The following is a 25627-nucleotide window of genomic DNA, read 5'->3' as shown; positions in this document are numbered from 1 at the left end:
TTTAAAGCCTGCTTCACTGCTGCAAGTGTGTGATCTGCTCAGGTGAACAAACATTAAACTAGTTCTTTCCATTAAATCACCAAGACTCTTTCCATTTAGATCCACAACAGACTTGAACTGCAGCTCACATCTCCAACAGCCTTCCAGTAAGGCAGAGTTTTCTCATCCAAGTATCCAAGACGAAAATCCTGCTTATTGTGCTGAGCCTCTGTGCAGATAACTTGAGGAGCCTGAGATGAAACATGAGCATTTCTGAGGTCCTCCTCAAAATTTAAGAGATCCATCTCAAATCCACTTTTGTTTTAGCCACTCTCCTCAGAAGGCTGTAACCAACTTTCAGTTCCCCAATTACCTTTAAGCTAAGACTTAGAATAAAGTTCCCACTTATGGAACACTCATTATTCCCAGGCGAAAAGATGAGCTTCATGACCCACTTTTGGTTTATAYCCTCCAACCTGCCTAAAAAAAGGGAACACATCCCCGTCTTGGCTTTCGCTTTTAAAAGGTAAACTCCAGTAGGAGCAGGACAGGGTTGGGTAACTTCAGCCTAGCAAGACTACAGCCAGTAGTCTTCAATGGCAGTGAGGCAGCTACATGGGCAAGTATCACTCGGGGTATATTACTGGACGGAGATCAAGATGCAGCCTTTGTAAGAGGTCTTCTCCCAAACAGAGTTTTCTGGAAAGAAACGCAAAGCAACCTGCTCTCCCCAAAACCTCCTCCTCACTCCTGCCACAGACAGTAAGAGGGGAAACATGACATTTGGCACTAAAGCATCATTCACTATGCTGCTTTAGTATTAAAAACTCTGAGAGCAGGTAAATCACCTTCAAGAAAGAGTAAAGAAGAATGGCTTGATGAAATATTTTCCTAGAATCCGAAGTTTAATACATAAACGAAGAGTATGGATTTAGTAGCTCTACCCACTCAAGCCATAGGGGTACGCTACTGTCTTAAAAAATCATGATCTCAAGTAAATATATTTTCTTTAAGATTCCATAGATGCCAGCTTGGATGTGGGGCACGCCAAAGCGGACAGATATATTGCAGCTGCACATATAGGCRCCCATCGCTTCCCTACCCAGGCCTTCAAACACACCGTGCAGCAGCGAAGGAAGGCGGCAGCCTTCGGAGAAACAACCGTGTTAAGGGGATTCTGCTCCTTCCTCCCTCCCACACCTCTCCTCATGCAGGAGGAGGAGGGTCAGCTATTGATACCCACGCAGGACTGTAAGTCTTCTGATTCCTTATTGCTTTTGTTAACAGCAGGGCGCTGGTGAAAGAGAACAAACAGCCTCCCCTAAGCACCTTGTTAGGGTAGGAGACAAAGGAAGACCTGTTTTGAATCGGAGGACTATTACTATAACAAAGTGCAAGATAACATTTCGCCAGAGGATACAAGGGATCCTGAGAGGAGCGACAGGGGAGCCAGACAACCTCCCCCTCATCTTATCCAACTGCTTAGGGTACTTACTGAGCAGTGGGGGGAAATCACAGCAAACAGAGAACAAACACAGTTAATCTTTACACAAAGGCTTTCTGATAAATACTGAAACAGAGTTAAGGCTGAAGCACCAGTCCCCGTCTGCTCACACTGCTTAGAAGTTAGGATATAAGGCAGGTTTAAACAACTTTAAGACAGACAAATATATAGGCAACAGAGAAACATTGCATGAATGGGTTTCCTGATTCTCCTCTTCCAAGCAACTCAAGAGGCAATCAAAGCACACCCAGGCTTGCTACACTTTTACATAAATTTTTTCAACACGATGCTTTGCAGAAGCTTCGTGACAGCCCCACTATCTGTAGCTTTGGTGTCACTGTATGGTATGTAAATGGAAATAGGCAGGTCTTTGACATAAAAATAATAATCTCTGCCAAAATTACAGTACTACAGTGTATCACAGCATCAGAACTGTGGAAATATTAATACATGGATCTTTGACAATACAATGTAARATGTCACTTTGAGCAGTTATTATGCTAATAATGGATACTTATTATAAAACAACATGAAAGAAGTAAGCTGTGTGGGTGTAGAAAAGGATATTTAGTATTCAGAAACTGTATTGAAAAGGAAGAAAAAGCCAGCGCTTCATACAGCATCTAATCCCACATTAGGCAGATGAGGAGTTCCCTGGCAGATGGGTGTCAGGGCACCGTGGGACTCGGAGGAAGCAGCACATTATCTCTYGGGGGAGCACACATGCCAGCACAACTTAAAGCATCCTTCAAGCTTCTTTCTGTTACGCAGTGGGCCAAACTGTGACTAAAAATCATAAACTGGGGGAGAAAGTGGCACAAGGGCTTTGAGGATTAGGTAGAAAACCTGCTCATCATGACTATTAGGGTTTCCAAAGCACATACGCTGCTCGGTGTGTGCTAATTTAAAAGAAAAAAAAATACCACAAGGAGGAAAAGGTCTCACACACATGAAGCAAGCAAGCAAAYCAGCACCGTGACTTCATCCACTTGAGTTCTTGGAAATGATACATTTTATTTTTATATGTATTTTTTAGATCCTGATTCTAAGACTATGAAATGTTGCCTTTTAAGTTAAAAGAAATATTTGCAAAGGGTTTGAACTGTAAGGAGGAATCCAAGGAAAGAGCCCCTCTTGGCCTGACAGGCCTTCCTCGACACCCTTTGGTGTGCCACCACTGTGCTCCAAATCCCATCTCCCACAGAAACTTCCTCCGTGCAGCTCCAGGCCTCAGGAAGCACCGAGTGTGGCCACAGGCTCCCAAAACCACTCGTGCCCTCACAAGCACATGCTTTGGGCTGGAGAACACACGCACTGTGTAGGCTGAGAGCAGTACGTCAGCCTGCACACAGAAGAAATGATTGCACCACAAACTCGAACCCTTTCAGACAGCAATGTCAGCACACAGGCAACAGCCCTTGGAAATATCCAGCCTTCAACATTCATAGGTGCTGGAATAATAATAGTTAGCTGCAACCTAAACCTCTGCGACGCAGCAAGACAAGCAGGAGAGGCTGTGTGGTGCCTTATCACAGCTCGCGGGCTAGGAGAAAAACCTGCCAGGCAGCTCCCTCTTCTCCCCCATGTAACGCCGGGAATCATTTAAATATTGTTTCCAGTTGCAAGGATTTCCTCGTGCATACTTACATGCACAGCTACCTTTTCAGGACAGTTGTACTGCCTGAGCACTGGCTGTACTGCACTACAGCACAGGCACCTCTATTTATTTCACTGTTTTTYAGATTTGCTAGATACAGACACATCCACCATGTCCAGCCCTCTTGAAATTCCTAGAAGTTCTTCAAATGCAAGACCCTCCTCATAACACATTTAACATATGTTTTCAGTTTTCTTTGCTGGTACTAAGAAAGCATGGGCATCTGCAGATGGGACTCRGCAGGCTGCACTGCAAATGACTGCTGTAGTTGCATAAAGGCAGCAGCGAGCTCCGACTGGCCACTGGTGAGTTCAATTCCCAACGTGTCACAATCTACAGGTCCTGGGAGATACTAATTGCAGAAGGAAAACTTGTCTTTCCCCTACTTTCATTTCAGAATTTGGTTACCGCCCCAAATCCCTTGAGCAAAGTTTGGAGCCTGGCAATTTCTTGTAGTGCAAAGTGTAAGAGCAGTTATCATCATTTAGACAAGGAGAAGGCAGGAACTACACAAAAGCAGAGGATATATTTGAGAGGGTAATAAGAAAGAATTTTCCACTCAACACATCCTTTAGAAACATGCGCACATTGAAAAAAAAAAAAAAAAAAAAAAAAAGGCTTAGGCCCGTTCTTGCAGACTCTCATGATCACCTTCCCACATTTACAGTATTTAGAACTAAGAGTTTAGGCAAAAACTTAACAGTCAAGTGACCCTCTTATACTTGCAAATCTCCTCCAAATTGGCTGTATAAGAAAAATATTGGAAAGGGGTTTTTCTCCAGGAGCTAAAAAGCTTAAGTCATTCATAAATCACTAATGGGTGCTAAACCATCTTCATCACTGGGATCCTGACTCAAGTTTTGCACTGTTAACTGCTGAACTTCTCTCCACGGCAGGTGAACACAACTCACCTTACCCTGCGCACTAGGGAGCCCTGGAAGTTTTCCGGGCCCTTTAAGATGAGCTTTGCCTTCAGGCTCTCACTGTCTCCTCTTCCCTTCTAATACCAAAGCCTCAATTAGACCGTGATTAAAGAGGCTGCACTTAACAGGTAGTAGTAGAAGGGTCRGGCTGTCAGTTTTATTGCGGGTCAGGAATTTGTTTCTCTGTGCACTCCGTGCTTCAGAGTTTAATGCGAGAATAGGGTTTACTAACAGGCAAGTCAGATTTGCTAAACACCAGGATTCAGTCTTGATTATCAATTAAATAGGCATAAAAACTTCTAAACAGATGGTTTCTACCAGTCAACAGAAGTCTTGAGGGGAAGAGAATGTGCATTCATTCACAGAAATTTCTTATGCAAAACTACAACAAATCTAACCGAAAATGCACCTTGCCTGACGTTATAAACTTCTGTGGAAAAAAAAAACAGTAGAATGAAATCCCACACAGTAAAATATCGGTTACCCAGAGAAATTCTAGAGCACCATTTCGTGGATATGTTGCTTATAATGCAGAGCTCTGGTCAGTTCCTGCTGCAAAATTATTACCCGTGGTCAGTACCTATTGCTGTGGTTCACAGGTGGCACTGAACTGTCCTCTCGGCCATTCTGCACCAAGTCTTTTGTCACATGCACAGACAGCCCCATCCCCACAAGACCACCACAAGCACAAAAGGAGCCAGGCAATGGAGSATCTTCACCAAGCCTCAGCTCCAGCTTCTCCCCTGTGCTCCTGATCAGCTTCACTCTGTGTTTCTCACACTTCAGCTTCTAGGCAGGTTCAAACAGATACCTCTTTTTTAACTGCCAAAGAAAACACTGCTTTCTCCTGCACAGTTTCTCACATGGTTTCCTCACAAAGTTGACACTGTCCCATCGTGTTTAACAGGCAACAYTCAGTTCTGGACCAGAAGACACCCAACACCCAACAGAAATGGAGCTTTAYAACGTTGAAACAGAAGCAAGAAGTTCCACCGCTCATGAGTTACAGGCTAGATCCTCATCCCTCTGTTAAAAAGGCCTTTCCATTAAATTTGTTGTTCACTGGGTTGGATTCTCATCAGCAATTCCTAACTGAAGTACTCTGAGCCATGCTTCAAATATTCTCTGTGCATCTGGCTGGCAACAACAGCTAATTTCTGAATTTTGGTGAGCTACTGATCATTTAGATTGTGATCATTGGGCAAGATCTTTTCACGTTTTGGAAGCCCCCATAAAGAGCAGGCACTGCTACAGCCAAGCACCGTGCTATTATAAGGCTTCTTACGCTGCTAACGTTCGATGCACAATCATTCTCCAGATGCTGCAGAACTAATTGTGCTGCCAACTGAAGAAGCCAAATCCAAAACAGATCTGTAAGAGGAATTACTGCTGCAAGTCAGCCTCATCAGTGAGAAACGCGTCCATCCTACAAACCCTCGTTCACGTTGGCATAGTCTGCACCAGGGTAATGAAACCAAGCCTGCCCCTTGCACAGCTGTAAAGCCAACGCAACTGCAGGACAGGTGACTTAAGGGAGGCTGAGTTAGTGCTGGCGTAAAGCACAGCCTAAAGCAGGATCATTTTGTGAGAGAGGAAAAAGCCATCTCCTCACATAGTCACGCAACACCCTAGCAGAGCAGYGAACAGCAGCTCCGTACCTCAAACCCCGCTGTGGGCTCAGAGAACGATGCAGCTCCCAGCTGCGCTGCACCCAACAAGCACCCTCTGCATGGACCAGCCTGCAAGCAGAGCCCACCCAGTCGGTCTGTCTGCAGGGGGAAACTCCCAGGGTAAAATAAAACTGCGCTCCTACTCAAGTTTGAAGGATTTAGGTAGTTAAGGCCTTTGGACTGTAAGACTAGAGAGAATTGGTAAGACTTTCTTGTAATCAAATCTGAAGAATTTCACCCATATGCAATGTGCAAACAAAAACATAAAGAGGCAGAGTTATCTTCAGCCCTTCCTGGTCATCATTTAGCTACTCTTTATATTTTTAGTCTTTTTAATCCTCCCTCATAAATCAATCCCTCTAGCACCTAATTATTTCAGGAGTACGCTCTCTGAGCTGCACCCTGTAAAGAAAATTAATGACCTTTAAAATAGAAAGTTTACTTACACAGACATTAATTGCCATCGGAGCACAGATGAACTGTTACACGGGCCCACAAAATGTTTTCCTCAAGCACCTAATTTCAGAGAGGGCGATACTTCACTCAAATCCCCGGCTAACTAAAGGTCAAAGCAGATAAAGTTCCCATCAGAGAAATAACCTACTCGGGTCTATGTGGCAGCCAGTGCAAACAAGGCACCATATGCTTCATTAAGTCCCGCGTCCCGTTACGATCAGACGGCACCAACGCGACTGCAATTACAGTGCCGTAGGCAGAGGATGTCATTTAAGCAGGGAATCACGGCTCCGGACAAGCTTTATAAATGACTCCCATTGATTCTCATTTCCAATGAGAGGGAAGAGGAGCGGTAAGCGGCCACCTTGCTGCTGAGGAGGCCCTTCCACCTGGCCTCGTGCTCTAAGGAAGGAGGGTGAAATCCCTCGTGACGGCCCTGCCGTCGCACCGGCGGCATCGGGAAGGCCCTCGTACGCGGCGCTYGTATCCCAACGACGCTTATTAGTATCCCTGGGAGCGGGGAAACGTGGGCATTTTCCAATTACCTCGTTCACACTGCAGCGGCTGAAAAATGGCACGCACCATATTATTACCTGCGAAGGGCTTCTTCACTGGAACACACTTATTTTTCTCTTTTATTTTCTCTGCTTAATGGATCTCAACTATATTAATTTTACTTCCAAATGTTAGTGTTCCCYGTAACAACCAATAACCACGAGTAAGCAAATTATAGGTAACATCCTCCTCTCCAAAAAAGAAAAAACTGTATTTCTAACATAGTGCTGCCTCTTTCAGTTAACACAGCCGTGTGAAATTAAATATAAAAGCGCCAGTGAGTGATTTCTTTACTAATCCTGTGTAACACATTTTGCAGAAGTGTCAAAAAGAAATATAGTTCAGTCGCTGAATATGGAATGGAAATGATTTACTTTACAATCCAAACTTCTCTATTTACATAAAAATAACTATGTTACAGCAGAAATTTTAGGCTTAGACACAGAATTAAAGCAGTCCAATAGCATATTATTCTAAATGGGTTATTTTAATGCCTTCATAACAGCACATCTAGATACAAGACATACACTGACACGTACCATACATTTTAGTGCACATACAATATTTCAAAAAATGTGCAATAGGAATGTATCAGAAAAGGGTTTTCTGTAACTCTCATTCCCTCTATAAACTGCATTTATATACATGCACAAAAGTCTCAGTATTAATGTTATTTATTTGAAACTTATGGCTGATAAGAAGCCATAAGAAACACCGACAGTGGTTGTGCAGTCAACTCTCTATCACCTTTGCTTTATTTCTTCACTGACATTTTTTAGTGTTCCCTTTCCTTGCCTTGCACAGTTTTCTTCTACATTGGTTTTACCAGTGTCCTAGCACTCATCAGTGTTTGCTGCACGTGCCTCTCCATGGAGAAATAAATTAAGAGCAACTTTCAGTTACAAGGCCTGGCTTTTCAATGCARGCTCGAAGGCCCATGCTGCCATGCTGAGTGCCAAGCAAAGCAAGGCCTTTGCCTCAGATGGAGCTAATGGCCCCAAGAGAGCCTTCCTTCCAGGGGGAATGGCCATAAACACGAGCTGGGAAAGGAAATGCACTGCTGTATCTACTGCTACACCTCTTTAGAAGAAGTTGCTTCCCCAGTGCAGCTAACTCTGCTTTGGAAATTTCTTTTTGGACCTAAGAGGTCCATGCACAGCTGGCACTTTGAAGCTTTCCAACCCTGGTAGCTCCACAGAGTATGTGTGGAAGTGCAGGGACACTGGGCTACTCTGCAACCCAAGTCTTCAAGGACCAGGCTCCTCTTCAGTGCGCCATTGTTCCGGAAAGGGCTGTGAGAACCTGTCTTTGATTCACTGAAATCACAACGTGAAAGGTTTCAGATGGAAAATCTTGGGAAAATCTTCCTCTCTCGGCTACCCACCTATTCCACCACCAGTCGCCTGGCCCTGATGGGGCAGTACCCCAAGCGGTGCACAAGGAAGAGTCTGACGAGGGGAGGAGGAAACAGTAGAGAAAAAAAGCCCTTCATTCTCTCTTGACCTCGCTAACAGCAAACCTGTGGATGAACTACACAGGGTTTTACATTTTCCTGCCATTCTTTGCTTTTTTAATCCCTACCRTTGCAACAGGATGCTCCTTATCTATCTGAACAGGGAGGGGGCTGCGTTGGTGCTGAGCTCGCATGGTGCTCATGTCCTCACCGTCATCTCCCGCTGCTGCGAAGCCAAGACCAAACCTCCCCCTGAGCACAGCTCTGCTCATCCTGGATTCCCGTTAAATTCCTGGTCTCAGAGCTACCTTGCGAGTCGCCAGTTCACCGTGTGGAAGAACATTTCTATTTACTTTGGAATTTGTCTCTTTTAAGCTTCACTGAGTATTGCTTGTCCTTCGCTGATGGTAGAATAGGATTTCTTGCTCCACAGACTCTATGCCTTCATTATCTGTAACCTTTTATCATTTCACTTCTGATTCATCTGATTCATCTCGTCTCCAAGGTAAACAATCCCAGGCTTCTCCATCCTGCTCTATATGAAACTTTCTCCATGTCTGTTTAAAAACTGGTTTAGGTAAACAGTTAAAAACTTGCTCTGTTAGCTTAGCTTATATATATATATAAGCTATAAATTACCTCTGCATATTAAATTTGTATAAGCTAGATTTAAGGGAATTAAGTGTATCCACACAGGGTTTTGCACCAGATTCATTAAGCCAGTCTAAGATCACACCTTTACTTAAAACAGAGCAAACTAACGTGGTCTGTTGGTCGTAGCCGGTTTCTGATACTCACAAGAATTCAGACAGCTTTGGAAAAAAAAAGTTTATTTCAAGAGACCCTTCAATTGCAGTAATCTCCATTATCCTGAACTTCACGAAGCCCCCATGCAGAGCAGGGAGCAAACCTTTTGGAATAGTTTTCATGGGCAGCACAGGGATTTGTTCCAGAGTTATCTTAACGGGGTTTTATCATGACAGCATCGCTATTTACAGGAGATAATTCATGGCCTAAGCAACTCAAACTGCAATTAAACTGTAGGTTTTAACTTAGCCACAGTGAGCTGCCTCACTGTACACAGAACACACCAGGAATATAGTCAAAACTACTATAAAAATAATTCTGAAAATGGCAAATACAAGAGTGTAAATAAAGGATATTTGCATGTTCATTCCAAGACTTAGCAGCATGCACAAATCCGATGAAAACTAGCTTTTACACACACATACCATTTTGCCCGTTCAATAAACGATTTTAAATTATGGCTGTTAAATGCATTCTATTTCTTGATGATAGTATTCATTGCTCAAATTATAATAATCTATTTGATAGAGGGAAAAAAAATCAAATTTATTGAAAAGCTGCAAGTGGATTGGAAAAAAAAAGTGTTTTTCAATAGAAGACAACATATTTACCTACCAGAGTACAAAATGCTTGAGCATTTCAGAAGGAGCTCAGAGATATTATTTTGCAACAAAAACTTACAGAAGGCGACAAAGAAAGAAGTAATTCTAAAAATCAAATATACAAGCCATCAAGTTGAAATCTAGCAATTTTCCATGTTCAGATCTGCTGTACAGGCATACAAATTCTCATGCAAATAGACTCTGCCCATTGCATACGTTGCCTTATTTGATTATAATGAAGCAAGGCAGGAGAACACCCACCCGCCGCCGTGGTGCCTGTGACTCCCGCCGTGAGGGGCAGCGCCGTGGGGTGCACAGACACCCCCCAAAGCCAAACCCTTGGGCTGATATTTCAGAGGAGCAGCCACCCAGCGGGCACATGGCTCACGAGGCCTCCCCTCCACAGTCGCATATCCCTTCTGGGCACAGTTTTGGGGAAAGGCTGAGCATTTTTGCCGGCGCATTCACCCAGCGCTGGGAAAGACTCGGCTCAGCCCATCGGCAGCTCCCAGTGCACGAGCTCGCGCCCAAGCGGGAGAGAAGGCAGCGCAGGCTCCGCATGGCGGGAGGGCGCCGGCACCAGGCCGAGGCAGGCCCAGCGCTGGCGCGCGGCCACGGGGAGCACAGCGTTCGCCATGGGCAAGGCCTTGGCCGCTCACCTCCCCGCCGCCAGCCACAGCGGGAACCAAGGTCATTGCTGCGGTTTTAACTAATCACAATCGCCGCGACGAGGTTAACCCGGCACCACGACAAACGGACTCCCTTGCTTCCGCAGCCGTTCCTTCCCAGGAACAAATCCCCACGGAGATGGCACGGTATCTCCGGAGTAGATATCCCGGCTGGCTAAATACCCAAGCAAGGAAGGAAGGAAGGGATTAGATGTGTGAGGCTGCCAGGCACACGGGGCTTCGTGCTCCCTCTGCCCGGTGCCAACTGCACCGGGACGGAGCAGCGCCGCATCCCGCATCCCGACACGCATGCGATGCCGCACACATCYCCAATCAAATCCGGTGATTTGGAAGGGGCTGACATGCCGCAGCAATTATAAAAGAGCTGACACTTGGCTGAAATAGCTGACAGGAGGGCAAGTTGTGCCCTGGCACAAAAGAGGGGGAAAATGAACGCGGAATGGGCCTGAACTGTTGTCTTGCCCGCTCGGGCTCTGTTGACAAATGCATGTGCAGTTTTGAGAATTCCGCCCTTTCTGAAGAGCGTCACCATCAGCTGCTGACAAAAAAAAAATAACTTGGATCTGTTACAGGTGTGTTACCCTTCAAACTCAGGCTCCTGCAGGAGTGAGAGGATGAAGCACCATACCCTCATAAACAGACTGCACGGGCTAACCCCGCCATAGCAGCACTTGACAGCACCAAGCAGCCCTTCTACATGGAAAACAAGAGAGAACTTTGAATTTTCAACACCTATTATAATGGACTGTCTCTTTAAACATATCATCTTAAGAAAATGCAGTTTTGCTGAGTTTCAACTTCAAAATATCCTTTATTTTTCAAAGTCCTTCAGACCCTTGGTCAATTATTACACTAGCACTTTACATGAACTATTAACTAAAATGAATAGATCCCAGTTAGATATAGTCTTTCAGGCTATCACTTTCATAGCATACTTTTTCCACAAAGCTCTAAGACTGTTCTTTGATATAGTGTGAAATACAATTTTACACTGTTTCAATATTACTCTTTTCATCACACGTGCACTTAAGCATACAGGCCTCACTGCAGCAGCAGTGTTTAAATACAGAGCAAGAGGTGGTATTTCCCCCCAAAAGCTCCAAATCGCAGGATCTGATTCTGCAAGTGTTCACACGAGGCCGGGAGACCCCCAGGAGTACTTTTATTTGCAGCTGCATTCATCTTACGCAATTTGGGGGTAATTCAAAACAGTTCTTGGAGCTTGAGTGCAGCTTTCAACTCTATGTAGATGATGGTTTCATTTTAAAAAGCATCAAAGCATTTTTCGCCACAGGATCATAAAAGAATGAAGTGGATGATCTACAGCATTCTCCTGCCCCAAGACAGGATAATTCCTTATCCCAAACAAAATCTTGTCAAGGGAGTTTCTGGCTTGTATGTGAAATACAGCAACATTTGAACTATGCATGCYTAGTAGATTTGCTACTTCTAAATTAATTGTTAATTTATTACTCTTAATACCTCCCAAGTTTATTTCAGACTGCAACCTGTCCATATTCCTTCCCTCCTTTTTCTTCAAACGTGAAAATTATTCCCAAATTACACCAGGCAAAGGAGTTCTTTTACAACCCCAAAGAGCTAAGCACGGAGAAGTGACTTCCAGCTCCCCTTTCAGCTCTACCATGCCCTTCGGGCACACGTATAAAAATAAGAACCCTTTAAACTGTGAGGCCCTGACAATGCACAGCTGACTACCTCATCTGATCCCACTAATCCACCTTTCTCTGGATTATTTTTAACAAGCTGTAACTCCCCTCTCCTGTATAGTTTCTACTCACAGCCACATGAGCTTTACTYGGTCATAAATCATTTCAATAGAGTAAAATATAACTCTCTAGCCTCTGAGAAAGTCATGAACCTCATTTGCCAGGACACAAAGCCCGTCCTTAGCTTACTTGTAAAGTCAAAAATTAGATCTCAGTACTACAAATATTGTTAGCATCGCCTGCCACACACACCAACACTGTGTCCAAAGGAGATCGGGAAAGGGACACTTCAAGGCCACACAGGTCAGAGGTAGCACTCTGGCTGCCCTCGTGGCCYATCACCTATGGTGAAAGCCCCTCAAGGCCCTTCAGAGCATGCAGTGACCTGCTATCCAAGCAGATCCTGCGAACCTAACGGCAGAGGAAGAGGGAGGATAAACTATCTGCTTCCTTTTTGCCTTACCTTTGCCCCCAAAATTTACTGCTAGATTCCATTCACATAGTTTCTATTGTTTTGCCYTGTAAATATTTTATTATTCCTGTCTATTGTTGCACTGGGCTTTTTGTTTCTCCTTTAAGGTACCATTACTATATAACAGAAGTTGGCTGGAAGCAGAACTTAGCGCTTTCTGCCTCTACTGCACAGACTAGGTACATTTCTGCTTGTGCAACCAGTAGCTGGGTGTGCGCTGCATTTCTGCACTCACCATTTGGCAACTCACCTCCCAACTCATCTCATGCTCTCCAGGGGAGCTGTGACAGTCTCTGCCATGGGATTTGAGGGGAATCCAGGAGGCAGGACAAGGCAAGAAGTACAACACATGCCCACACTACTGATTTTCTTGATACTACAGAACCGTGTGCCGGCAGATGCCACTGTCCTGACCTGCATTTAAAAAACTGCACAGGCTCTACCTATGACAGACGTGRCACCCTCAAGACCTACCTCTAATTTTCCTTGGTGTGGGTTAGAAACAGGTCACTTGTATCAGCTCAAGAGAGTAAAGCAAAGCTTTGGCACTTGTTAGCTGTGGTTTCACAGCGTCCTCCTTCTAGTTCTTAATAGTAATGTACAGTTTGCAATAGGTAAGTGCCTGCTATCTCAGATTATCTACTTTTCATGGCTGTTGTCTCATCCAGTTATTCCCATGGGATGTTAACGTATGAATAAGGAGGCACTTTGGAAACGCAAGCTGGCACTGCAGCGTCACCATTTCCTGGGCTTTCACTGCAGTGGCAAACTACACAGGTGACATATATAGGAACAGCAATAAAGCCACAGTCCCTGGAACAGTGTGACCGACCTGTTAACGTGCTGGGGGAGGCTGTAGGTCTAGCTCTAAAGCAGGGGCAGTTTGGCACAATTATGATGCACCAGTTTCTCATTTCTGAGAAGGACCTTGGTAAGAATTCTGCACACAACAGCACGTGCAATGATGCAACTGGGCAATCGTTGCAATTGGGCTGTTGATATAACCCTGCCTCAACAGGGTTGAGGGAAGCTGGTGGGGCTCCCACAACACGTTCTGCACAGAGCAGGACAGATGGAGGAGCCCAAGCTTTGCTCTTCCACCCAAGTGATGCAGATCTGGGGGAGCAGCACTGCCAGTCCTTCTTGTTAAGACTCCCTGAGCCACTCCGAACTTGATCGCCTCTGACTTTCTAGCCTCCACACGACTCCTCCTGCAAGCAAAGCATCATTTATTTATCTTCCCCCAGGACTGTGTCCTCTTGACATGTGCAGCAAGTGGCACATTCGGGTCTCATTTGAAGGTCCAGCCAGGGCTGCTCTCCGTATAAAACCACAACAGCAGGTGACAGCAAAGCTCCATCACGTTAACACCTCCTTTATGAGGAGGCAGCGTAACTCAGCTCCAGGATCAATGTCAGAGCCTTTGTAACTGGCTTCCTCCCCTTGGGCTCTGGAAACCCAGGGCTTGCTTTCCCATTAAACTTGCCTGTTTCCTCCCTTCTCCCTCGAGAAACATATTCATGACCTCCTCCAAACTTAAGTGTTCTCCATTGAATCAAAAACCGCCCCCAGTGCASAACAGGCACACTTGAACGCACTTTGGTGGCTGCACCAGCCGTGAAGACCTGTCCTGGAGGTCAAGCCAGCAATGCCGCSGCTGCCCTGCCGCCACCGCCAGGGCCGTGGAATAACTGCATGGACAGGCACCACGGGGCATGTGGGGCTGCTATGTTCAAGGCAGAAGTCCCTTTTCACTTCAAAATTTCCACACGGACGTGGAAAAGTCAAAAYGTGCTTGCAGTTATAAATCAGTTTGCTCAGATGCACGCACACGCTTCTCATTTCTGTAAAACTGGACAGATCTTCTGGAAATCACTTCCCAGGTCAGGGAAAATTTAGTCTGGAGCACATCATATGGGAGCCATGAGTGAAATAAAACATCACAAAGAATAGGGACTGCTTCACTCAGATACTTTGTAATACCCTTTCTAGTTCATAGCATAGCTCTAGGTCATATCTCAAACCCAACAAACATAAATACTTTTCTATCTGTTGTCTTTGGCACGGACTTATGGTTGCCTTTTATTAGATATGAAGCAATAGGTGGGAGAGAGGGTGCCAGTTAGTTATGAGAAGTGGCTTTCACATACTTGGGGCAGTCTGCATGGCCTCGAAGCACACTCCATAAAGTTAACAAGGCTAATGGGGCACAGCATCACACCCGGGAAGCCTAGGTAGGCATTTCGCAAACGCCCCCAGACCCTGCGCGTGCACCCTCAGCCCACATGGACCCAATACACACTTCATAAAGCTCTTTCATTTCCAAATACGAACCTTACAAACCCCTTCCTTCCAGTCCTACTCAATAGTTGCTGTTTCCAATTAGCTTTCCAGCAAGGACTCCCTTGCCTCGTCTCTACCCTCTGTGCCGCTCTCTTTCACTCTGAATTCACCTTTCGAGCAGAAGTTACTGTTTTACACCATACCCCCTGCTAACGTGCGGGCTGGACTCAGAGTTATCCTCCCAACTCTCACGGCATCTTCCTTTAGAAAGTCAGGTAACACTTTTGAATCCTCAGCAAAACACAACGCTTATCTTCTCTACCATACTATTAGTAAATGCAATTAGCTGTAACAACTGCCTTTTGCCAGATACTTACCCTTYAACTCCCTGTGTAGAAAGACTTTTTGTGTCAATCTTGTGCAGTTTGGATCCAAAGAGAGCTGTTCTGCTGGAGGCTGTTGGCAGTGAGTATAGAGCTAACACAGACCTCAGTGAGACAAGGGCCATTAGTTAAGAGCGCTTAGAGGAGGCATCAATGAGGCTTGGGGCAGTTGCTGGATCAATTAGCRGAGACCCTACGCTTACCCAAAAAGGCAGAGGTTTCACACTGTTTTTTACCTTCACTCTCCAGTCCATGTTTACAGACCTGAGCATGGACACGCTCCTTCTCTCACTTCTGCAGTGTTCTCAGTTGTCGATCACTCGCCCACCGCAGGCAGGTACCTGTTGGGGCAGGTACCTGACGCTGTAGGCCGAAGAGTGCCAAGGAGTCAACTCAGGAGYCAAGCAATAGTAAATATATTAACCAAATAGGGCCCAAGTCTGCAATTTTTATCCACCCAACACTTGGGTTTTTTTCAGTCAAGGAAACCATTTCTACTGTGCTTCCATAACAAGATTGGTCTTCACTTAATAGAATGTATAATGAAAATAACAGCTCTATTTCAACACATGGCAGAAGCCATTASGCATGGAAGAATTACACTTTTTCTCGTAAATCATGGCTGTCTAACAGAATTTTATACATGACTGTCCTTGCCCCTACTACGAGCCAAATTGTGTCTTGTTTTATTCCAGTTAAAATGCACTGGTTACTATAGTTTCTGGAACAATTCATATTTTCCCTATAGAGCAAAAGGCAATGAGAGTAAATGAAACAAGAAAGTTTTCATTATAGACAGAGAAGAACTTCAGAGCCAGGGAGGAAGGATAAGGAGTGAGGAAGGAAATAAAAATTGTAGAATCCTTATTATTTTTATTATCTTTCAGGTCTGTCCTTTTTATTTTATTACCTATTTAGTTATCACACTGGCACCTGATCTGAGCACTATTTTCACACAAATTATTGCTGCTCTTGTTGTCATTTTTTTCTGTATACAGCTGTGATCTCATTTTCTTCATTCTTCGGGTATTTTCCGAGAAACAGGTTGTTAGAAACTAATAATGCTACGTAGACTGTGCAAATTGTTCTGCCCTTCCTGGATAATTGCTCCTGGCAGGCAGGCAGTGCCGAAATCCACCCAGTGCAAAGCGCTGGGAAATAACCAGAGCGGCGATGCGAGCGCCTTGGCCACGGCCAAGCACAGCGCAGCCGGATCCCGACGGATCTGGAACCAGGCAAACATGGCATCGGGGCCCACACCGAGAAACTTGGTTTGTGGCGCCGGGCAGCTAGGTCAGCCCTCCGCCGGGAGATGAAGATGCACCACGCTGGCCCGAGGACACGCAAGCCACGAGCTAGTGCCACACACAGGGCTGCTCCCAAAACCCTGGCAGCGTGTGGCAAAGGCTGGCAGCAGCGTGCAACGACACAGGCACTGCTCTGCTGCGGCTCCATCRCGCGCCCCGGTGCAAAGCGAAGCGCCACGTTCGCTACTTGCGGGCACCCGAGCCCAGGCAGGCACTGGGACACGGGTGCGCGGGAGCGGGGAATGGCCGAGCACTGCCCTGGCACGGAGGTTGTCCCAGGCCGGCCACGCAGCTCCCAAGTGGACAACGCTGCCCCTTTCAACGCCGCGTCTTGCCCCGACACGGAGCTGCCTTCCACCCGTCATGTGTCCCCTGCACGCAAAGCTTGTGGTTCTGCTTCCCATGGCTCCAAAATGCGTTTCCTTCCCATATGCGACGCCCGTTGTTTATGTCTCTCGGTTTATTATATAATAACCCCATATACACTTCATTTCGCTTTGCAATAACCATCGCAGCACTTACTTCTTTGGAAATCTCCACATTGCAATGAATATTTCTGTGTTTATCGCTGGAGCCATTCAGAGTGTGATCAGTTTTCAAGCTTCATCCACCTATTGATCACTTGGTCAAAAAATTTAAAAAGCTGTTCACTTTTTGCCAAAACATTTCTCCCGTGGTTTATTTAAGGCGGGTAGCATTTTAAATAGTGTATTCTTCTTTACAAAGTCGTAATATTGGATAAAACTTTAAAGAAACAGTCTACCATGTATGTTGGCTTTTTATCCAAATTGGTAAAGCCCAGAAGTCAATTCCTGTTCTTTTTAACTGCTAACTTCTGCTTGAACGCTAACATAAAAACAGTACTGGRTGTCATTCTCTCAGTCCTGAATTCTAAACACACCACTCGAAGACTTTTAAATGCATATTTATTCTACTGAAGGTAACATCATTTCACATGTCAGTGAAAGAAATCTTCAGTATCTGAGATAAAAAGGAATTCTGCAGCTAGAAAAATTATGAGGCTTAATTTCCAATAGCTCTTACCCTTGTGGATTCTCTGATGTCTAATAAAATGTGAGTTTATTAGTCTTGCCTGCAGCTGAGATGCTAACAATTTCTTTCTCTCTGTCTTTCATTTTCTCTCTCTTTTTCCCATCTCTTCTCCTCCAGTTATTTTTGTAGTAAGGGCACAATCCTAGGTTCATCTAAGGATTCTCTCACTAGAAGGCAAGCAAAGTGAGTGGCAGAGCACATCAAATACACGGAAATGCAAAAGAAGACCTGCCAGAAAAGCAAGGCTCCAAGTCCACAGTGAATTTCCTCTTTTTTTTTTCAAGTCCCAAACCATATATTTTAATTCTTAGAGCAGGCAGCCCCTGGGATCAGCTCACCAAGGCACATTCACAGCCCAGYTTGTGGCCTGCAAGGGCAAATAACACACAGGACCGAACCGTTCCGTGTCAGGCACCTGGCAGCTGCTGTGGGAACAACTTTGGAATGAGAGCCGGGGCCCACGGCAGGGGGACAGACCCACCACGCAGCCAACTGGGAGCTCGGGACAAACACTGCTGAGACAAGTTTGCCTCAGACCTTGTCCTCAGCAAGACACAGAACCCTGCAGATCAATACCAAGATCAAGATGGCCCAYGGCACAGGAAAGTGAGGCTTTAAATAGATGGGTAAAACTGGACCCGGAGAAGACGGAGTGATGCTGCTGGGCTGAGGCAGCATTTCTGAAAGGTTCCGAGCARTGAGTTAGATAGACATTATTCATCATCTCCACCCTCGCTTTCAAGATGCACTGGCATTTGTGTGACACTCGGCATAGCCACAGGCACAAGTCAAACCTCCTGCCACCGCGGGGTGGCCGAGGGGCACCAGGCAGCGGCCTGGCCATGGCACTCAGGCTGGCACACACCTCGGCAGCCTCCAGCCCGGGGAACTCGCACACTGCCCCGCTTCACCTCCTCACCAGGAGCAGCTACCGCCACCAGCACCGGGCAGCGCTGCCTGCCGCAGTCCTATGTCCCAGCTGCCCTTATCCCTTGCTGGTTTCACGTTCGGCTCTTGGCTCTTAGTTTCACGGTGCTCAATGGGCTGGGTCCAGGCTATCTGAAAAAAACAATCTAAATCTCCAGGATGAGGAGTGCTTGAGAAATGCTCTCCCATGCACCGTGGAACAGCCTACAGGAAGGTAAGGCCACCTGAGCTGACTTGGGAATGACCTCTCCCTGAAATGGAAGTTCCCACCCTCTCCTCAAAGCATAAATTGCATTTCCTAGACTATGTCTTCTCTAAACATAAACACAGAGCAACATTTTTCAAGGCCAAATGAAACACATAAAAGAAATAATTACAAAAAAAATAAAAAATAATCCCCTGAAGATGCTTCCCCTCTTCCTCACCTACTCCTCATGGGGGACGYGTGACCCATCCCCTTACAGCTGGCAGCAATAGCACAAATGTACTAGCAGAAGGCTTTTGGATTCTGTCAATCAGCTTTGATGCAGATCACATGTAGAGCAGAACAGAATTCCCCAGTCAATACCAAGTGCCTTCCCCCAACGCACTCAGGTTTTCGCCTCTGAGAGCCTGCACACCTGGGTACCACTCTCACAYAGCAATATGACAGAAGAGCATTCCAGGAAATGACATCCAAATAAGCCCATAAAACACTTCAGACCTCTTATATCAAACACCCAAAACTGGCTTTTGCACTTGAATACCGTGTACCCAGCCCAGACAGGCTTGCTGTTGCTGTAACCTTGGTGTGCTCATTTCCATGTAAATATGCAGAGSGTTCTTCACCTTGGAGCTGTTTCACAGGGGTTCTCCTATCTGGAATGTAGGTATAAAGTGAGAGCTGAGCGTGCTCCTAAATCAGTCGTGCAGGCTTGGAAAACCTCAGGTACATAGAGACTTCCCTCAGTAGAAAACAAAATAAAATGATCTTTCTTTGGGCAGAGGGTACAAAGTTGCATGACTAACTCTGGATGCAGGACCAGATTCTGGAGGGYGGAGGGGCTGCACTGTCTGGAAAATAAAAGCACGCACCGCACGGTCGCTCCCACGCACCCGCTCCGCCACCCCGGGGAACGTCAACGCGCCGCTGAATATAGGGCTAGACCCACGTGCTCATGCCTAAAATAACAGAACAGGCCGTAGGAGTGTTGACAAACATCTTCTGAGGTGTCCTGCTTTCAGAACATAAAGGAGATCCGTACAGAATCAGTTATCTTTAAAATCTCACATTCTGCTACCACGGCTGTTTATTTTTTTCCCCACATAAACGGTAACTATGTTTTAAAGCACCTAGAACTGTATATTTAAGAAATTACAAAATTAGTCTTCCTCATTTTCCTACTCATTCATTGGTGGGAAACCCAGTGCTCAGGGGTGTGTGGGAGGTATCTAGGTCTCAGTGCCAAAAGTGCTTCCGCATAGGCTCAGCTTTAAGCAARTGTGCATCCCTGCTGAAGGTAGTGAGGGGTATTTCAAGTTACATACGTGTTTCAGAATTTTCCTGGGTCAAAAACAAGCGCTAAAGAGCTAAAGAACCAATATATTCCAGGAAAAAAAAAATTATCCATACAAAATGACACCACAGTGCAACCTTCTACTGAAATTCTACAGAGCTAAGAAAATACTTTCTTTAATTAATGTTGCAATGGTCATTTTGGAGATTATGACAAAAAGTAGCTTTACCACAGTGTGAATTTGACTTGGTTATATTTAGGCAAGCGCAAAACTCTTTTTACCATCCATGTGAATGGAGCTCAATGATACATATAAGGGTCTTTATAATTCAAGAACGATCACAAACAGCAAGTCCTGACAGGGGAATCACGAGATACCCTAAAACCTGAATATTCACATACCAGTAAATGTAAACATCAGGAAATTGAGTTCTAATATTCTTTACAAATTCCATGTAGATCACTTCAGTTCTAAAATATATCAGTGTGCCTTTGACTTTTAGTTAGSGGTCAAATAAACAATAGTTTTGTTATTTCAATCCATTTAAAAAGTTCTTAGATGATGTTTCCAGCAATACTTTGGTTTTGTTCTGTGGTTGGATTTTTTTTTTTCAGAATTGTGTTGCCTTGTACAGTCACTTCAATGGGTTTTCCCCTTCTCGATATATTTCTAGTGCCACTCTCTTACTGGATATCTAAAATACTTTTGCACTTATATGAAGTATGAATTGCCCTAGCATAGCATCCAGAAAGCRTACATATGATTAGAGAGGTTCAAAATATCAAGCATTGCCCCAGAATATAAGCTAAAGTCATTGCAAATACTTTGAGCATGGCAAGACTGGAGAAGCTGGTACTGTATTTAAATATATATATATATATCACTAGTTTTGTACACCTACAACTGGAAAAAAAAATAGCACTTTGTTTTTCCATCCCTAAATTGCTGACACACACGGAACAAAACAGTGGTGCAATCCTGGATTATCTAAACATATTAATTAGTTATAGTACAGATAATTGAGCCTTCTCTAGCACTCATTCACCTTCAGTCCTTGCTGTTTGCCCGCCTTGTGTCCACCATTGGTAAAACATTAGACAGAGTGTGTGGCAGATCAGAAAGTAGCTATTGAGCACAAATTTGTGCTGATGGCAGGGTTTTTAAATGCTCCAGGCACTGGCAGAGCCAACTCTCTATGTAAATGGCAACCTTGACTCTCCATTTTAATTATTGTGCAAGAACGCCTTTTAAGTTCCATTAAGTGATATGCTGTAAAGAGGCCTGGAGAAAAACCACGGACACGCACACGGACACACGCACGCGAATCATTCACCTCCGCGCAGCAAAATGCAGTCACGACAGCATTAAATATTCATCAGCTCCAGGGAGCTGCAATCCTGTCCGTATCGATTATAATGCATATGTTAATGCATGTAGCACCCGCTATTATTTTAAAAAATAAAAATCCTTTATCCACCTTATTAAGCTGTACAGGCCCCGCTCAAAGGATCAGACTTTCATGCCGCCCCTTACTARAAGAGTACGAGGGATTTTACCAACSAGGAACAAACCCAAAAGTATTTGGGGTAAAATTACGAAGTGCTGGGGTGCATTTTTCCACAGAGACCCCTGCATTTCTCACGACGAGCCCCGGGCGGGGGACAGAGTTGTGACATTAATTTATTGCGCTGCCCGTTTGGATTCCTTCCTTGTGTCCCCGCTCCCTGCGCGTTCGCAGCAGAAAACCAAACTGTAGTAAAACTAGTTTATGAAACGTGGCCCGAATCCAGCGCATTGCAACATTTCTTTTTTTCATTTGCAGCGGGGATATTTACAGTCAGCCGCGGGGCACCGCTCCGGGCATGATGCGGGTCTCAGCCAAACATTCCTATTTTATCTTCGGCGTGCCGCACGCCCCGCCGCCGCCCGCAGCGCCCGCCTGGCGCGACAGCCCCGGCCCACGTCGGCGGCCCCCGCGCGCGCGCCCACGAGGACAAAAGCGGCCGCCGCACGCGCGGGGCTCGCGGCCACGCGACCCGTTCGCGCCGCGCGTGTCGCTCCGCCGGCCCGGCCCGGCCCGGCCGCGATGGAGGATGACACAGCAGCAGCCCCAGCAGCAGCCGCCGCCGCCGCGACCCCCGGGCGGGGGAAACTCCGGTGGCGGCCCCGCCGTGTCCTCGCGCAACCCCCCGCGCGTGGGCGGCCCCGGCGCCCCCAGCGCCCGCGGAGCGGCGCGGCTCGCACCTACCTTCTTGTCCTCCTTGTCGCTGCTCTGCCGCCGCTCCGCGTGGCCGCCCTCGGCCGCCGAGGGCGCCGGCTCGGCGGGCTGCCCATCGCGCGGCGGCGGGCGCTGGTGCGGGCACGCGGCGGAGCCCGGCGCCGGGGGGATGGGCTCCGCGCACGGAGAAACTCCCTGAACATCCATCTCCATCTTCCAGCTCACTGTGCGGCGAGACAAAAGCAGGCGAACACTTTCCGCTAGCGCCCGCCTGGATTCTTTCTCTCTCTCTCTCTCTCTCTCTCTCTTTTTTTTCCCTGTTTCTTTCTTTCCTTTTTTTTTTCCCCTCTTCCTTCCTTTCCCTCCTCAGGAGGCCGTGACTCGCATGGTGGCTCCGGCCGCCGCTGCCGCACGGATCCGGCGGCTGCAATTCCCGCTCTGGCTGCTCCACACTTTGGTATCCAGCGGGTGTGAGTGAGCGAGTGAGTGAGTGAGCGAGCGCGTGAGTGCGGGTGTGAGTGCGCGCGTGAGTGCGGGTGTGAGGCGCGCGGGTGGGAGCGCGCGCGCGCCCTGGGCGCCGTGGCCTTGAGGCGCCCCTGGGCAGCCGCTCGCCCGCCCGGAGCCTGGAGCCCGGAGGCCGGTGCCCGGAGGCCGGTGCCCGGAGGCCGGAGGCTGGAGGCCGGTGACGGCCCCGGCCCAGCTGGGGTGGTTATTGACTTTGCGCTATCTCTGTCCCAGGCCCGGACCGGCCCTTCTGGCCGCGGCCCCTTGGAACAAAGTTGGCTGGAGGGAGGCGAGCGCGGCGAGGGGGGCGGCGGCGAGGGGAAATCGCCGGGATTTAACGCAGCCCGAGTGACAATAACCCGGTAATGTCAAGTAAAAGTTAAACCTCCCCCTTCCTCCCCTCCCCCTCTCCCCTCCGCACATCCCAGGCAAGCGCAATACAGCAAAGCAAAACAAGCCATTTCAGACCTGTGCAAGGTGCTGGTGGCGAGGAGGAGGCACGAGCATTTACCCGACTGTGGCTTTTTATTTTTATTTTTTTTTTCTGTTCCTCCCTCGCGTCCCCGCCGCGCTCCCCGCGCTTGCCAGTGCGGGCTCCTCGCCGTGACTGTGCTCCCCGCGGTCTGGGTGGATGCGTGTGGCTGGAGCTCCCTCTCGCTCAGGCTGCCAGCGCCACGCAGCACTGCACAGGGAGAGCCCGGCGAGCAGCAAAACAAGAGCAAAGGCAGGCAGGGAAGCTAAGGCAGCGCCGGCCACCGGCTCTCGGGCTTGTTAGGGAAAGAATGGAGAAGAAAGAGAAAAAAAAAAAAATCATGTGTGAACTGTTAAATCAGTCGTGACTGCATAGGGGATTATTTTATTCCCTACATTAGCTTCCTTCTCGGACTGAAGTTATACATGGTAGGGAAGAAGGGGAAAAAAAAAAAAAAAAAGCAATCTCATTAGGAGGGTTTGATACCAAAATAAGACATCTCTTCTTAGTGGTGCCTGAGCTGAGCCAACTTGTCCCCCGTCTCCACTTGCACAAATGAATGGTGAGGGGCRTCCGGATCATTTGTAGATCAGGACACCGCCAGGTGACCGGTTGGCTCGGCTAAATATAACAGCACATTGTCCCAGCAGCAGCTGCTCTGGAAGCCCAACGCCAGCCCCCACGGGGCCTGCAGGTCCCACACACACACRGCCCCAGGCACCCTCTCTGACGGCCGCTCTCTGCTCCACGGAGATGCTGGGCTGGACCCACAGGAGCATCTATTTTACACCAAAACCAACTCCATCCCAGTGCGTTTTGCTAAGCGGGTGACTAGCGGGTACCCCTGGTGTCCATCCGTGCTTGGCCTTGGCTCCCGTTGCTCCCCAGCAGGATTCATACTGTAGGATCCTGAGCAGAGCTCACTGCAACCAAACACTTGGACAAAGGGCAAGAGCTAATCTTGCAAAAGAAGCAAAAGTCCTTGTGACAAATCTGAGTTGTATTTTAAAAATACACATCTCTAACGAGTCTTCAGTATTATTCTTAAAGCATGTCAGGTAATACTATCATCTTAGACTAGTATAAATATGGAATATTCTACTAAAACCATCAGGCCCAATGTTAAAAATTGATGTAAATAAGAACACAATCATACTCCAAATATTAGTGGATATAATCAAGTAATTTAAATTACTAACAAATTATCTATTTTTAAACATTGAAACATAGTCTACAATGTTGGGGTGGAAGAATGGGGTTTTGGCCATTTTGTGTACTCACAGGGCTTTAGCCCCATTAGCAAAAAGCAGCTCTAACTACAAACATGCTCTTTGGAGGAATCTGTTTGCACAGCCCTGATGGTTGCAGAACATGTACAAAGGTGGAGTTTGCTGTAGAGCAGCCCGTAGCAAGCGCCAAGATTAGAGGCTACCCCCGTGGCAGGCAGCCTGAGCAGGCACCATTTCCTTGGACGTACAGCAGGGCCAACAAAGCGCACAAGGAACAAAATTAGGTGCTCTGGTGCAGTGATGGTGTGGGTCRAAGTACCTCCAGTAGCACAGGCTGGAAAATGGCAAGATAAAAGTGAAAAAAAAAAAAATCAGGTGCTGTAGCACACAGAAAAGTACTGAAGAAACCTTGCCATGGTGGGCAATACTAAAGAACACTACTAGAAAATAACCAATCAGGCAAATTTACCATTTCCAGATCTGTAAACTAAAAATCAAAACCAGGCTGAAACAACTAAAAATAGAGAAAAGCTAACCCAAATACAAATGTTTCACCACGTGCTCTGAAGCTTACTAGAGCTGGACATTGGCAGAGGACCAAGGAAAACTAATTCCAAAGGTGGGGGCCCTTGACTGAGACTGTTGCTCCTAATCCTGGAGAGTTTAACCCCCCAAACCACCAGAAGCTTCTCAGATGGTTTGAGTGATCATGAGGAGGGCAGGGCTTAGACTGTAGCAAAGTCTGCACAAAGAATTGTACTCAGCTTCTGAATYTAAAACTTTCATTTCCTTTTCCAATCTTCTTTTTTGCTGTTGTTCTTTCTTTTTTTCTTGCTGCACACTATTGCAAAAATAAAACTGTTATTACAAATAATTATTCAGAGCTGGGTGTTCCCAGTGGTTCTCTGTGTGAACCAGGCTTCTGCACCAGCTGCCATTATTCAAGGGGTATCAAGAGCATCCTGAGTAGAAGGTGTTTTCTCAGGCTAAGGCAAAGGTCTAGTTAATCAGTGCAAATAATGGTCTTCAGACCAAACATATTTGCAGACAACGGCAGTAGCTACAAGAGTATGAGGACTGACAAATCCGACAGGAAACCAGAAATGGGAACCAGCAGGCTGTGAAGGAGGTGAGAAGCACGACCTCCATCAGTCTTCCAAGCTCCCCTTCTGACAGGCGCGAGCAGCAGCAACTTTGCTCTCACCCTGAGCTTTTTTGGTAAGCACYGAGAGAACAGTGGGGTTACAGATCCTGTTAGTG

General features: G+C 46.6%; 1 protein-coding gene across 1 annotated transcript in view; it reads right to left on the bottom strand.

Moving 5' to 3' along the window:
• The window catches only part of RBMS3 (RNA binding motif single stranded interacting protein 3), a gene marked incomplete at its 5' end in the record, with an annotated part of 630487 nt that extends 608037 nt beyond the window's left edge, over positions 1–22450 (bottom strand). The window contains one exon of the mRNA XM_026045493.1: positions 22193–22450. Coding sequence (XP_025901278.1) covers positions 22193–22450 — 258 coding nt within the window. The remainder of the gene's footprint in view (positions 1–22192) is intronic.
• Between the last annotated feature and the right edge of the window lie 3177 nt (positions 22451–25627).

This window comes from Nothoprocta perdicaria, unplaced genomic scaffold, assembly GCF_003342845.1.
Source record: "Nothoprocta perdicaria isolate Ctin4 unplaced genomic scaffold, notPer1 scaffold_40, whole genome shotgun sequence".
Classification (NCBI taxonomy): Eukaryota; Metazoa; Chordata; class Aves; order Tinamiformes; family Tinamidae; genus Nothoprocta; species Nothoprocta perdicaria.
Note: the sequence above shows the minus strand (reverse complement) of the source record. Positions and strands in the feature narration are given on the sequence as shown.